This window comes from Leptopilina boulardi, unplaced genomic scaffold (assembly GCF_019393585.1).
Source record: "Leptopilina boulardi isolate dan_hultmark-lab unplaced genomic scaffold, ZJU_Lbou_2.1 LbouV2_364, whole genome shotgun sequence".
Classification (NCBI taxonomy): domain Eukaryota; kingdom Metazoa; phylum Arthropoda; class Insecta; order Hymenoptera; family Figitidae; genus Leptopilina; species Leptopilina boulardi.
Genome location: NW_026137934.1, coordinates 848338 through 862954, shown reverse-complemented (window position 1 = coordinate 862954; position 14617 = coordinate 848338). Strand labels below are relative to the sequence as shown.

At 27.2% G+C, this 14617-nt stretch overlaps 3 protein-coding genes across 3 annotated transcripts in view; all 3 read right to left on the bottom strand.

The window, feature by feature from the left end:
• LOC127286894 (protein rhomboid) overlaps positions 1-14617 on the bottom strand; it is a 285703-nt gene that overhangs the window by 155187 nt on the left and 115899 nt on the right. The window lies entirely within an intron of this gene.
• Positions 1324-3232, bottom strand: LOC127286895 (protein psiN-like). The gene is made up of 9 exons (XM_051313519.1): positions 3166-3232; positions 2955-3035; positions 2673-2771; positions 2481-2579; positions 2235-2327; positions 2051-2149; positions 1825-1920; positions 1648-1731; positions 1324-1476 (listed from the first exon to the last, which is right to left on the bottom strand). Exons 2-9 carry the CDS (start codon positions 3033-3035, stop codon positions 1402-1404), a joined length of 726 nt encoding a protein of 241 aa, XP_051169476.1. The 5' UTR covers positions 3166-3232; the 3' UTR covers positions 1324-1401.
• On the bottom strand, positions 3886-5414 carry LOC127286896 (keratin-associated protein 4-8-like). Its single transcript, XM_051313520.1, has 9 exons — positions 5364-5414; positions 5172-5252; positions 4999-5091; positions 4798-4896; positions 4594-4692; positions 4388-4486; positions 4195-4293; positions 4035-4118; positions 3886-3960 (listed from the first exon to the last, which is right to left on the bottom strand). The coding sequence occupies exons 2-9, from the start codon at positions 5250-5252 to the stop codon at positions 3886-3888; spliced, it is 729 nt and encodes a 242-aa protein (XP_051169477.1). The 5' UTR covers positions 5364-5414.

Below are 14617 nucleotides of genomic sequence, written 5' to 3'. Positions count from 1 at the left end.
ATTTTTTTTCGTTATTTTTCTTTTAATGTTAAAATAATTTTCTGTTTGTCAAAAAGTTTGTGTTATAATGATCGTTTGGAGATTTGGCTTTGCAACGCAGAAGGATTTAACTTTGGTCGCAGTGTCATGTTATTTCTCTCCTTGTTTTCCGCAACGGTTTTCTCCTTCTCATCTCTTCCGTTTTTATCCGCACTTGCATACCTTTAACCGAGACCAGTTTCGTCTCGGCTGTTTCCTGTCACATTTTCCGCCGGAATAACTTCACTGTGACACGATATATAGTCGAACGCATTTCTCACGGGTCCACGCCTCAAGAGTGACAACTATACCCTCTCTCTAATTAAACCAATACAAGATAGAATGTGCCGACTATATACTATTTGATCGTTTGCAAATCTCCTTAGACCGCATATTAATCCCTTTTCACATTTCAAAATATTAATATTATATATTAAATACATATTCCATAAATTTTCACTATAACTTTAATTTTTTTTTATTCTCGTAAATTTTTAAAAACTGAAAATAAAACTTTTTTCATTGTTAAAATTTACCCAATGATAAAATTTTAATTTTCTACAAGATCTCATGAATATTTTCAGAGAGTTGCTTTTTGTCAAAATGAAAATATTTTTTATTCATATTCAACATATTTTACCATTGCTGTTTGATTAAAATGAGCGTCTATCGAAAATAGAATTTCGTAAAGTAATTAAAAAAGAGGAAAAATTATTTTTAAAAGCAGATAAACATTTAACAAATTCAATAATTGCTTTCAATTATTATTTTTAATATTTTACATACTTATTGAAAAAAAACAAATTATCTTATACTATTACGAATTGAAAAGTAATGCTTATGTAAACATGTTGGAAAGTATTATTACTTTTGCCAAAAATACCATCAACTTTTCCTCTGGATAAATTTCTTTTTTTTTAATTTAAAACTTTTTTTGGTTCACTTGTAACTGTAAATATACATAATTAAAACAGGATTAAAATAATTATTACAAATTTGAAACCATTTGTCTGACTCAGAACAACTTTTACTATACTTTTACAATTATTCCTGATACTTAAATTTAAATAATAATTAAATAATACTAATAATTTTCAATATTTTATAATTTGAATCACAATTAATATAATTAATTTAATTTTTAATTATTAATATTATGTAATTGTTTTATTAACGAGTTTTTATTTAGTAAAAGAATAACTATTGACTATCGATATACTAATAATCTTAATTTATTTATAAAAATTTAAGGGGAACAGCAGTATATAGTGAAGAATGAGAAATAAAAATTTCATTATATTAGAATATTTTCAAAAAATGTAATTTATTTAAATTTTTTTTCTCATATGCAAATTAGTTACAAATATATTTTTTACGTAACTATTAGAAACCAAAAGTACAACGTCTTTGACGACGATCGCATCTTAAGAAAATACAGCATTGTCTGTTTTCTTCACACTTAAAAAAGAAATAAAAATATTTTGTTATTATTAATTAGTAAATCTAAACAATCTTTTTCTCACGCTTATTATTAATTTTATTATCAATTATTTTTTTTTATTTCATAAAAAATTAATCCCCTTTTGTCAATTTAGCATAATAATTAAATTTTTTGAAAAATATACTTACATCTTGTCCGAAAAAACGACAAGTATCAGCAACGCAGCGATCATTACTGCATCTTAAATCTCTACAACAATTTCTATCTCTACACTGCAAAATAAAAATAATAATTTTTTTTTGCATATACACGTACTGTTCTAAAAATTATTATTTTTTACAAAATTCATCTTTTTTACTACTTACACTTTCATTTTCACGTTGACAATCTCCGCCGCTTCTTCTTTCACATCTTTCTCTACTGCATTGAAGATTCTGACAGCATTCTCTATCATTACTACACTGCAAATTAAATAGTTTTAAATTAATTTAACATAATTTTATTATAATAATATTTTAATCCAGTTATATTGAATATTTTAAAAATTTGAATTTCGTAATGAAAAGTTAATTAATATAAATTGATTATTACACGTTGACCCTCTCGTTGACAATCTTCTCGTCGTCTCTCGCATACTTTGTCTCTATCATGGCATCGAAGATTCTGACAACAATTACGATCTTCTTGACACTAAAAATTGAAAAAAAAAAATTTTTTTTTTACCAATTTTTCATAATTGGAAGAAATTTTAATTAATTAATTAATTTTTTCTTACACGGTCTCCCACTCGTGCACAGTCTACATCTCTTCTTTCACATTTATCTCTATTGCACCGGAGATTTTGACAGCATTCTGTATCATTTCGACACTATGAATTTCAAAAAAAAAAAGTTCAAGTGATTAGAAATTTTAATAAATTATAGAAATAAATAATTTTTCATATAAGTAACTAATAAATAATTAATAAATAACAGAAATAAATAACTTTATCACAAATAATGATTAATTATTTTGTACTTACATCTTGTCCTTCTCTTCGACATTCGTCTCGTCGTCTCTCGCATATTTTGTCCCTATCATTACACCTAAGATCCTGACAGCAATTACGGTCTTCCTGACACTAAAAATAAACAATTAATTTGTTTTTTTTTAAAAACAATTTCTCAATAAGTAACATCAAAAATTAAAAAATTAATTAATAAATAATTATTACACGTTGTCCTTCTCGTGAACATTCTACAGGTGGATCTCTTCTTTCACATTTTTCCCTATTGCACCGAAGATTCTGACAGCAGTCTGTATCGGCGCGACACTTGAAATTAGAAATTGATTAAATAAAATGTATTAATTAATCAAATTTGATAGTACTTTCTTTTAAAAAATTGTTCCAAAAAATAGTATACAATTTTTTTAGGCACTATAAGAAGTATCATAGAAAAAATATCACCTATATTAAAAAAAAAATATTGGTAATAAATAATATTTTATAACTTACCTGTCCACCTTCGTTTGCACATTGACCATTGATTAACAAGAAATATCCAGCACATAAAATTATAAAAGTGCAAAATTTCATCTAATACAAAAAAAAAAATTTTTTTTTATTCACTTGTAATAAGAATTATTAATTGAGAATTATTAATTAAATTATTAATCTTTCAATTAATTCACACAACAAATTTAAAATCTGTTAATAATATTTATACCTTTTTGCTATTATTCAGATCGACTGTCTTCTTTAAAAAACCACAACTGAATTTTCTGTTGAATAAAATTTTCACACAATTTATATGCACTCATTCAAAAAAAAACAATTGACGATTATTTTTTATCACTTTTATTATTGTTTAAACAACGATTGCCCTGTTTAAGAATGAAATGTTTTTTTTACATTTTTTTCCGTATTGGACTTTTTAACTGTTAAATATATATTTATTTTCTCTTTTTATTATCTTTGTTTTCTTTTCTGTTTTTTTTTTTAATTTTAAAATTGTTTTTGTTCACTTTCACTTTAAATGTACATACATCATTACAACAGGATTGAATTAGTTATTAAAAATTTGAAAGCTTTTGTCTGACTCAAAACGACTTTTACTACTAATACTACAACCATTGCTGATACTTAAGTTTAAATAAGTAAATACTAATACTTTTTAATATTTTATTATTTTAATCAAATTGTCCAATTAAATTTTTAATTAATAATATTATGTAATCGTTTTATTATCGAGTTTTTATTTAGTAAAAGAATAACTATTGACTATCGATATACTAATAATCTCAATTTATTTATGATTTAAGGGAAAAAGCAGTATTAGAAAAAGAAATAAAAATTCCTTTATATTAGAATATTTCCAGAGAATGTAATTTATTTAATTTTTTTTCTGATATGCAAATTAGTTACAAATATATTTTTTACGTAAGTATTAGAAACCAAAAGTACAACGCCTTTGACGACGATCGCATGTTAAGAAAATACAACATTGTCTATTTTCTTCGCACTGAAAAAGAAATAAATATTTTAGAAAATAATTTTTAATTTAGTAAAATAATTCTAATCATTTAAAACACTTACCTCCTGTCCAAATTCACGACAAGTATCTTTAACACAACGATCATTACGACACCTTAAATCTCTACAACAATCTCTATTTCTGCACTGTAAAATAATAATAAAAATTTTTTTTTTTGTATTTTAATGTAAATTACAAAAATAAAAATTATTTAATACTTACATCTTCATTTTCACGTTGACAATCATCGCTACCTCCTTTTCTTACACATCTCTCTCGAGTACATCGGAGATTTTGACAACATTCTCCATCGTTGCGACACTATTGATTCAAAAAAAAAAAAAAGTTTTTTCATTCGAGATTTTAAAAAATAAAAAAAAAATGGTAATTGAATTCTTTACTAATTGGCATTTACATTTTGATTCTCTTTTCGACAATCATCTCTTACTCTCTCGCATACTTTATCTCTATCATGGCATCGAAGATTCTGACAACAATTACAGTCACCTTGGCACTAAAAATTGAAAATCGATATTTTAATCGAATTTTTTATGTTTATAAGAATTAATTAATTTTAAAAAATTCAATAAAAATTTAATTAATTATAAAAATTGTCATTACTCGTTGTCCCTCACGTTGACATTCTAGAGGACCTTCTCTTTTTTCACATCTATCTCTATTGCATCGAAGATTCCGACAGCATTCACCATCGTTCCGACACTTGGGAATTAAAAAAAAAAAAAAATTAAATTGATTGGAAATAAGAAGAGAAATTTTTCGACCGATAATTAATTAACTTTAGTGCTAATAATAATTAATTATTACCTCTCGACCCTCTTTTCGACATTCCTCTCTTCTTCTCTCGCATATTTTCTCTCTATCATTGCATCGAAAATCTTGACAGCAATTACAATCTTCTTGACACTAAAAGAATGAAAAAATTTCTTTTTTAGAAATAAAACTTTTTTAAAAAAAATTATTAATTAAAATTGTTAATTAAATTATTTTAAAAAAAAATTTTATTACACGCTGTCCCTCTCGTTGACAGTCTACTTCAATTTTTTCACATTTTTCTCTATTGCATCGAAGATTCTGACAGCATTCACCATCGTTGCGACACTTAAAATTAGAAAATTAAAAAAATTCGTTATATTTTTAAAAATTTTACAGTACTGTCATTTATTTAAAGTTATACTTACTTGTCCACCTTCGTTTGCACATTGTTGTCCATTAACGACAAAAAGTCCAGCGCACAAAATTAGAATAGTGCAATATTTCATCTGGTCAAACAATTTTTTATTCACTTTTAAAAATTTATTTTTTCTTTATTTCTTTAATTTAATTTTCTTGAATTCTTTTTTTTTTTTTTTAATTAAAATTATTGAGCTTACCTTTTTTATTATTCGATATTTTCTTCAAAAAAAAACCAATTCTGGAATTACTGTTAAACAAAAATTTCTTTCAATTTATACAATCGAAAAGAAAATTAACGATTATTTTTATCAATTTATTATTTAAATAACGATTGTATTGTTTAAAAATAAAATATTTTTTTCCATGTTTTTTCCTTTTTTGGAAATTTTCAGGTACTTTTGTTGCTAAATAATTGTTTATTTTCATTTTATTATCTTCAATTTTTTTTTTAATTTTTAAAATTCCTGTCCTTGTACGTAAAAATATATTTAAAAAAAATATATATATATATATATATATATTGTACACAAAATGCATAAAAAATAAACTCTTATCAATATAATGCATTCAGAGAAAAGATTTCTTAGATTTAAAGAAACCAATTTCTTTGAGTTGTTTTTTTCATTAAAAATTTTCTTTGCAACAAAAAAAGCTTCTTAGTTTCAAAGAAATTTGTGCATTAAAGCAAATAAATTTTAACATTCACACGAAAAAAAGTACCCCAAAATCGGTATAAAAATTAACTGCAATAAATTTTAACCAGCGTTTTTTATGTGATATTGATATAGGGACAAATAAACAATTTATTAGAATTAAATAAAAAATTTCTTTGAAACGAAGATAATTTTTTTTTTTTTGAATGAAAGACAATTTGTTTGAAACAAATAAATTTTCTTTGTATCAAAGAAAAATCAAAGAAATTGATTTCTTTGTATTAATGAAATCTTTTTTCTAGTTGTGGGTATATAAATAATATTTAGTAAATTTTATTTTATAATTAAATCACGAAATAAATAAGTCTTAAAATGCAAATTTTCGTACAAAATAGAGAGAATACACGATTAGAACTGTTGATTAATTAAGGCGATGAAAAGATTTTGGGATTAGTGAGAGTATTAGTGGCTCTGATTAATTGATTATATCGCTGTGTAGATACATATATACATATATAAAGCTTTTGAGGAGAATTTGAAGAGAGAAGCCGTTACACGCACAAAGCAATGGATTAACTGAGGCATTCGCGCATATATAAACCAATCCGACGTCTACCCGCTGATGAAAACCAGTGACCTCAATTCAAAATTGCACTCAGCAACTCCATCTCATTGTCTTTGGGCAACCCCTTCATGTTTACGTACATGTGTTTAACCCCCTTTTCTCTTGTAAGAACCGTTCACAAGTAGGTATTTTGCTGTCAGACTTTGTTCTACTAAATACCCACATTTCTCACGATTGCTAATAAACAAGTCCACTCAAATCTCAGTTTACAAAACCGCCTATTAATTCTCTCTTTCTCTCTCTCTCTCTCTCTCTCTTATTTAGACAGAGAAAGAGAAATGAATTGTTGAAAACTTTAATAGTTAAGGGTCTTCCAAGTAAATATATTCTCGAAATTTTATCCCTAATTAGGTTCACTTAAGAATGGCAAGTTGGATTAAGCAAAATTAAATAAATTTATTTATAGTCGAACAAAATTTGTTTTGTGTGCACGGAGAAAAAAAGTCAGCTACTCTCTAAAGAATTAGTCAAAATTTGAACTAATTTGAATTAGTGACTCACTTTTTTCTTTTGAATTAGTAAAACTTAATAGCGAAAACAATTTTTGACCATCGAATTAGTAAAACTAATTCAAAAGCAAAAAGTGAGTTACTAATTCATTTAAAATTTTTACTAATTCCAATTTAGAGTAACTTAACTAACATTTAGCTACTTTAGCTAAATTCTACAATATAGAGACAACAATTTTTAATAGCTGATACACATACTAATTGGTTTTCACAGCTATAATACACAAAGAAACAAAAAATACTCTCTAAAAATTTCGTAAAATTCTTAACTAATTGGAATTAGTGACTCACATTTTGCTTTAGAATTAGTTACATTTTACTAACGCGATAGTAAAAAATTACTAAAACTATTAATGCGTTAAATTTTACTAACTAGTAAAAAATTACTAAAACTGCTATATTGGAGGCTGAAAGGAGGGTTTAAAGATGACTAGAGAGGCGTAAAAGAGGTTAAAAAAACAAAAAAAAAAAAAAAAACGAAAAAATAAAATTAAAAAAATGTAAAAACTGGATTTTTGTCTTTGTCGTAATACTATAAAACTTTTAGGTGGAATAAAACTTGGAAAAATTCAAATTAAGAAAAAATTCCAAGACCTCTTTTCAACCTCTAAACATGCAGATTTGGAAATAATGATTTCAGACTGAAATGAGGCTGAGAAAATCGAGGGTGAAAAGAGGGAAAAATTTCGACTCGGGGAGTCAATGCATTGCTATACAGTTAACCGAACTTTTGTTTGAATCATCAATCAAATGTTTATTTAATTCAATCAAATATAATTATATTTTTTTGAATCAAATAAATTTTCACAGTAAAAACAAAGTCTTAAACCGTTTACACCTTAAATTAAGCCCATATATTTTGCATAAGTCTGTCCTTTTTTAATTGGTCTGATTCCGTTTACACCTTAAATTCAGCCTCAAAAATAGGCTGAAATCAAGATTTCTTTTTTAGTGTGTTGTTTGAATTAACCAAAAAATTGTGTTAATACAATAAACTGATATATTTAGTTCAAAGAAAACTTTTCTCTGATTGTATTTGCTGCTACAGTTAATAATGAGCTAACATAACTAAAAATTAGCTATCCATATAATAGCAAACTCAATTTTCTCCATTATTCACTAAAAAAAATATTTGATTTAAATAATCAATTGACTAAGATTACAAAAAAAAATGCAGTAATTTGAATTTTCATTTGCATTTACAAATAATCAAAATATTATTTATTGTCTTTTTCCTTGATGATAATTTATGTTACTTTTGGGGAAAAAACAAAATTTCGCAAACAGTTGAATTAACCTACTTGGATGCAAAAAAAAATGTTTTATCAGTGTAAATAAATATTTGGTTATAAAATAAATATTATAACATTACAATATATTATATTATTAGAATGTCTAATACATTATAATAAATTACATAGACTTCATCTAGAAACGTTTTTATTTTTATAATAAAATCGAAAAACTTATTGTAAACAATAATTAAACAATTGTTAAACAATTATGATATTGAAAATTAATACATCCATGTGGTAAATTAAAAAATGTTTCTAAACTACCTGTCTAGGAAGGTAAGAACAATAACACGTGACATGATTTGGCCAATGATTAATAGTTCGATTTTTGTTGGGATACACCTCTGACACGATCCCTCTTATCGAAATGAATGAAAGTGCACTTTAAAAGATTGCGCGCAAGTGCACACGTGAATTCAGGTTAATGTTTAATAATTTTAACAGCATCCCCCCCCCTGCACAATCAGATTTGTTGTTGTTTTTTTTCCAGAAAATATATATGATAAAAATAGATATGATTTCATGTCATTGAATGTAATATCAATTTTTAAATAAATTTTGTAATATAAATAAGAATAATTTTTTTAATTTTTCAATTCAACATTGTTATTATAATAAAATTATTTTGAAAATGGCATTAAAAGCTCATTATAGTGTGAGAGGAAACTGAATTATATGTATATGTGTATATAAAATATATTAGAGTTTACATATCGCATTAATAATTTTTAATTAAAATGTTTTGAATTTTACATATATATGTATAATGATGCTATTTCACCGTGTGGTATAATTAATGCAATGCACAACAATTTCTGTTCAGAATTCTATAATTGTATTTTCAATGTATGAGGTCAAGTTACCCTCAGAGCAGAGTTCTCTTGACACCGAACATGCTATCTCATATATATATATTTACAAACACATAGATACTCTATGATAACAATATTATGCACAACAGCAATTTGGAAAGTTGAAAATTTTCTGATAAATTCTATTAATAATCGCCTATTAATGAAGATAAATTCATCAACAATTGTTATAAATAATAATCAACTAACTTAATATTTAGTTTATATTGCGATGAGAACAAAAATTTTAATTGACATGAAAATATTTTGTTTTCCAAACTAAAAGTTTTTGTTGCAACAAAAAAATTTTGATTATGCGCCTATCAGATTTTATTTGGGACAATTAAAAGTTGGTTAAGACTACAAAATTCCTTTATTTTTTTCTATTTGTTTGTGTTTACTAAATTTTGGTTGTGTTAATACATGTAACCAATTTTTTCTTGCGTCAACAAAATTTTGATTATCTCTATAAAACTTTACTTTTGTCGGAACCCAAAATTTAGTTGAGACAAACAAATAGAAAAAATAAAGGAATTTTGTTGTGTTCACCAAATTTTCGTTGTGTTAATACATGCAACCAATTTTTTCTTGCGTCAACAAAATTTTGGTCATTCTAATTAGATTTTTGTCACAACCAAAATTTGGTTAAGACAAACAAATAGAAAAAATAATGGAATTTTGTTGCTTTCATCAAATTCTGGTTGTGCCACATAAAGTCTAATTGGGACAATTTAAACTTTTGTGTCAACATAACCAAAATTTGCACTGAGAAAACTGTTTGGTATCATCTACTGAAGTTTGGTTCTCCAAACCAAATTTTTTATTTGATATATGTGCAACTAATCCGTTTGGTTCGGGCTACTAAATTTTTTCGTTGAATCATTTTGTTCGGTCTACCAAATTTTTTGTTTTGCACAACTAACTTATTGTTTTTAAGCAAACAAAAAATTTAGTTAAATGAAAAAAATTTTTTTCTTTTCTCAACCAAATTATTTTTTGGCTCACACTTATATTTTTTATTATTCACTTAATTTTATCACTTTTGTTATCCTCTTTTATTCTTTTCGCTTTATATTGCCTACCACCCTATGTCTACTTAAATTAATTTCTATTGCGGAAAAACCTAACACTGCTGGGGATCGAACCCTCAGACTACGCAACGCAAATCAAGAACGCTGACCACTACACTAAGAATCCTAGTAACAATGTGAGTGTAAATTATTTTCATAAAGTATACAGGCTGGAGAAAAACTTCCGTTCTTTTAACAAGCTTTATTCTCTCGACAGCCATGTTATAAAATATGAGAATAAAGAATTTTTTGTTGTAATTCTCGTGATCATAATTGACGTGCTCGAGATTTTATTTGCATATTTTCTTTTTACCAAAACACAGTGACATTTGACAGTTGAAAATATTAGAGATCAAGAGTTCTTACGGTTTTTGTAATTAATACCGACCATTTTCCTATATAAAATTTTTTCACTCAGTAAATTAAATGATAGAACTATCACTTCAATCAAGAAAATTAATATTTTGAAATATTTTCTAATGAGATGGTCCGATTTTCACATGAAGAACGAACATATTTCCCACATTTATCCATTTCTTGATCATATTGTTCGATATGCATCACTACACACACTTTTTTACCCAATTTCTGAAACACATAAAAATCCCGAAAACACTTGAATAAAACTGGACGACACGAAGAGCGAAGCATGGTTAACGTGTGACATCCGTTTACGAGAACAGCGCATGCGCAATTGAGCATTCAGACGGTTTGGTTTGGAGAACCAAATTATTCAGTTAACAGACGCAAAAGCTTGAACGAAATTTTTGGTACAGCCAACTAAATTTCTCGATTGATTGCTTCTTTCGTTACTGTTATGTCAACTAAATTTTTGTAATCTTAACTAAAAGTGCTCTACCAAATTATTTTATTACCATTATTACATTATTATTTTTCTCAGTGTGGTTATAAAAAAATTTGGTTGCACGTAAATTAACTGTTTTGTTGTCAATAACTAAAACATTTTTTTCTCAATGTAGCAATGATCTTTGGGAAATTTTTTTTTCTTTTCACTATTTTATAACAAACTGATATTTTCTCAGATGGGAAACGATCGTAAAAGATGAAAAATTGAGTATGGGTATTGAAGCGACTGGGGTGTCGTTATATATATATAGAAAAAAGAGTCACTAGTCGATACATAATGTCAGTGGAAAAGTAGGTGTATGGTAATATGAGTAAAAGTTGAAGAATGTGAGCATAAATTCGCGAGGGAATCCCACACTCACACACATATAAACACATAGGTTAAGATTGCAGACCCTTATGTGTCTCTCGTGACTTTACGCGCGACCCTGCAAAGAGAGAAAGAAAAAAAAAAGAGAGAAAGAGAGAGAGAGAGAGCATTGCGAATATGAAAGAGTATAAATTATACCAGTAGGAACGAATCGCCGAAAAAGGTTTTGCTGACTCCCGCTCGAAAGCGAAACGGTTTTAATATTATTCCAGTCGCGGGGAAATTAGTTTTCCTGCCACTTTTATTCCCCTGACGTATCACCCTCGTTCCTACTCCAAAAAACTATTACCAAATGTCCTTTTCTCTTTTGTTTTCTTACAAACAATCGTTTTATTTATTTCCACATTTTTTTTTTCTTTTTTCGAAAAATGAAAATTTCATTTATATTTAAATATAACTACATTCTTTTTTTGTAATAAAGTAATAGTAAAAAATAGTTTTCGTCTCCCTTCTGTTTGTAATTTTCTGCTTTGATGAAAAATTCTTGTTTTTGTTTGATTTGAAAAGTAATTTTGTTTTTGTCGTTGGTATGGCTCGTGTGAGAGACATATACTTGTATGTAAGTATACGAAGAGAACAGAGAGCACGTGCCAGCCGTTTATGGGCAGAGAGTCGGACGTTGTCTCGTGTCTGATGGCACTCTCTCCGCACACACTACACTTACTTACTCGTCCTAAGTAAGAGTGCTTCTTGCTTATCTTGGAACTTGAGAATCACCTGAGTCGTTCGCTCTCGTTTGCACCTTGGCGTGACTAGAATAGCGTTATATTCTCATCTAAAGGAATCACTCTTTATATATATATAGTCCAACATCCTCGAGATCATTAAGTATTTAAAATCTCAATGAACACTTGAGAAAAATTTCATTATCGAGTTTTAGTCCGACTTTTAAATATTTCATTTTAATTGTCATTTATCAATATGCATTTTTCATCATCATCATTATTGCATTTTTTAAAAATTATTTTCCAATATCTGTTAATGATTTTACGTTGTACTGTTATTAGGGGGAAAACATTTTTTGTTGTAAACTCTCTAAATATGTATATGAATCAGTGAAAAAGTCACTGGTCTCAAATCAGTCGCTAAATTCTAACTATTTGAATCAGTTGTTTTCACTGACAGTTAGTGACATTTCACTGGAGAATCAATTACCCGAGTCGAAAATTTTCCCTCTTTTCACCCTCGATTTTCTCAGCCTCATTTGAGTCTGAAATCATTATTTCCAAATCTGCATGTTTAGAGGTTGAAAAGAGGTCTTGGAATTTTTTCTTAATTTGAATTTTTCCAAGTTTTATTCCACCTAAAAGTTTTATAGTATTACGACAAAGATCAATAAATATATCTTCAATAGGGTCAATAAATAATGTTCATAAGAAAAAAATCCAATTTTTACATTTTTTTAATTTTATTTTTTTGTTTTTTTAACCTCTTTTACGCCTCTCTAGTCATCTTTAAACCCTCCTTTCAGCCTCCAATATAGCAGATATTTCCACTTTTGCAAATTCGAGATCGAAAAGAGGGTATAAAAGTGTTGGAGAGAATAAAAGGAGGATAAAAGAAGGTTTTTAGAGAACTTATATAGAGAGTCTAAATTTTGACTCGGGTACTTTGACTGAAAATCAGTGAAATGTTACTTATTCAAATAGCTAGAATTTAGCGACTGATTTGAGACCAGTGACTTTTTCACTGATTCAAATTTAGAGAGAATAGAATAATATTTAAATTATTGCACTTTTTAGGTATTATCTGGTAATATTCAAAGGACGAAAGAATTTAAAAGAATATTATCAGTAGTATAAGTTAACTTTAGTCAGACACGTGTTACTTTTTTCAAATCTTGGAATCTTAGATTTAGAAGTTATTAGTGAATTTCTCACACAAAACAAATTGTTTTAAATTAATTTCAACTGCTTTTAAAGGAAGGTACCACCCTTAATTTTTTGACCTCTTTAAATATTAATGATGATATTAATCTTAAAAAAAAGTTTGTAAAAAAATTGGCGATGAAAAAAAAGGAAAAAAAAATTGTAAAGTCAGTCGTATCAGCAGTACAAGTCAATTGTAGTCATTTTCAATTTTAAAAATTTTAATTTCAGTAGTAAAAACAAATTGCTGTCAGACTGTGGTACAAATTCTGGTAATTTTATAATTAGTAGTAAAAATAATTTACAGTCAAACAGAACTATTACGAATTCTTGTAATTTTATCAGTAGTAAAATTGCAATCATTCTTTTCGAATATTAGATTCAGTAGTAAAATCCAGTTTTAGTCAGACATGTCAACAATATTATTCTACTTAAAATAAAATAAAAATGAATAATATGCACTTTTTTTGATAATTTTTCTTTTTCTCTTAGTTTTAGGAAAATTCAGCTCCATAAGAATTGCAGAAATTTCACGAGAAAGAGAGAGAGAGAGAGCGAGAGACAGAGGCATTAGGGATTTGTGGTCGCTAAGTGTCCTTTCTCGTTCTCATTTATTTATTAATTTATTATCCAGAGGGCAAAAGCATTATAAAGCGTCGCGCGCGCCCGCTTTTCCTAAAGATTAAGCAAGCCAGAGAGACGTGTGTATATATAGCGAGTTGCTGAGAAGAGAGAATATAAGTGAGACAAGGACAAGCGGGGAATGAAGGTTGACGGTGAGAAAGTTATTACAACCGCTCAAGAATGAAAAATAATGCCACTGCAGGCGGAAGATAAGTGTGACTGTACCTACTTAATGTTCGGCGAAAATTTCGTCGAGGGATTTTCGCTGGTTAAAGTCTTGGGAGAACAAAGCGAACTTTAAGCTTAGGAAATAAAAAAGGCAAACCTCTCTCCCCCTAAAAAAAGAAAAATGTTGATGATAAATAGGCCCACAGATATTGTGTTTCGTATATATATATACCTAAAAACCTATGGCTCGTATCTTTCCAAAGCAATCCCACCCTGGTTTCTTTACCATAAAGCATATCTATTATTGCCTCCTTCTTCATAAAAGTCATAAACGCTTTTTAAAATTCAGTTTTCCTGAAATATTTTCCTTTTTACATTCACCATTTTTCTCTCTTTCTTTGTTCACTTTTCTTCACCAACTTTATATATATATATATATATATATATTCTCGCTGATAATCAAAATTCGAAGTATCAGAATTGAAAAATTACTTGATTGCATGTCAAGTTTTTTGCACCTTCAGCACATTTTAATGAGGCTTGAGAGAAGA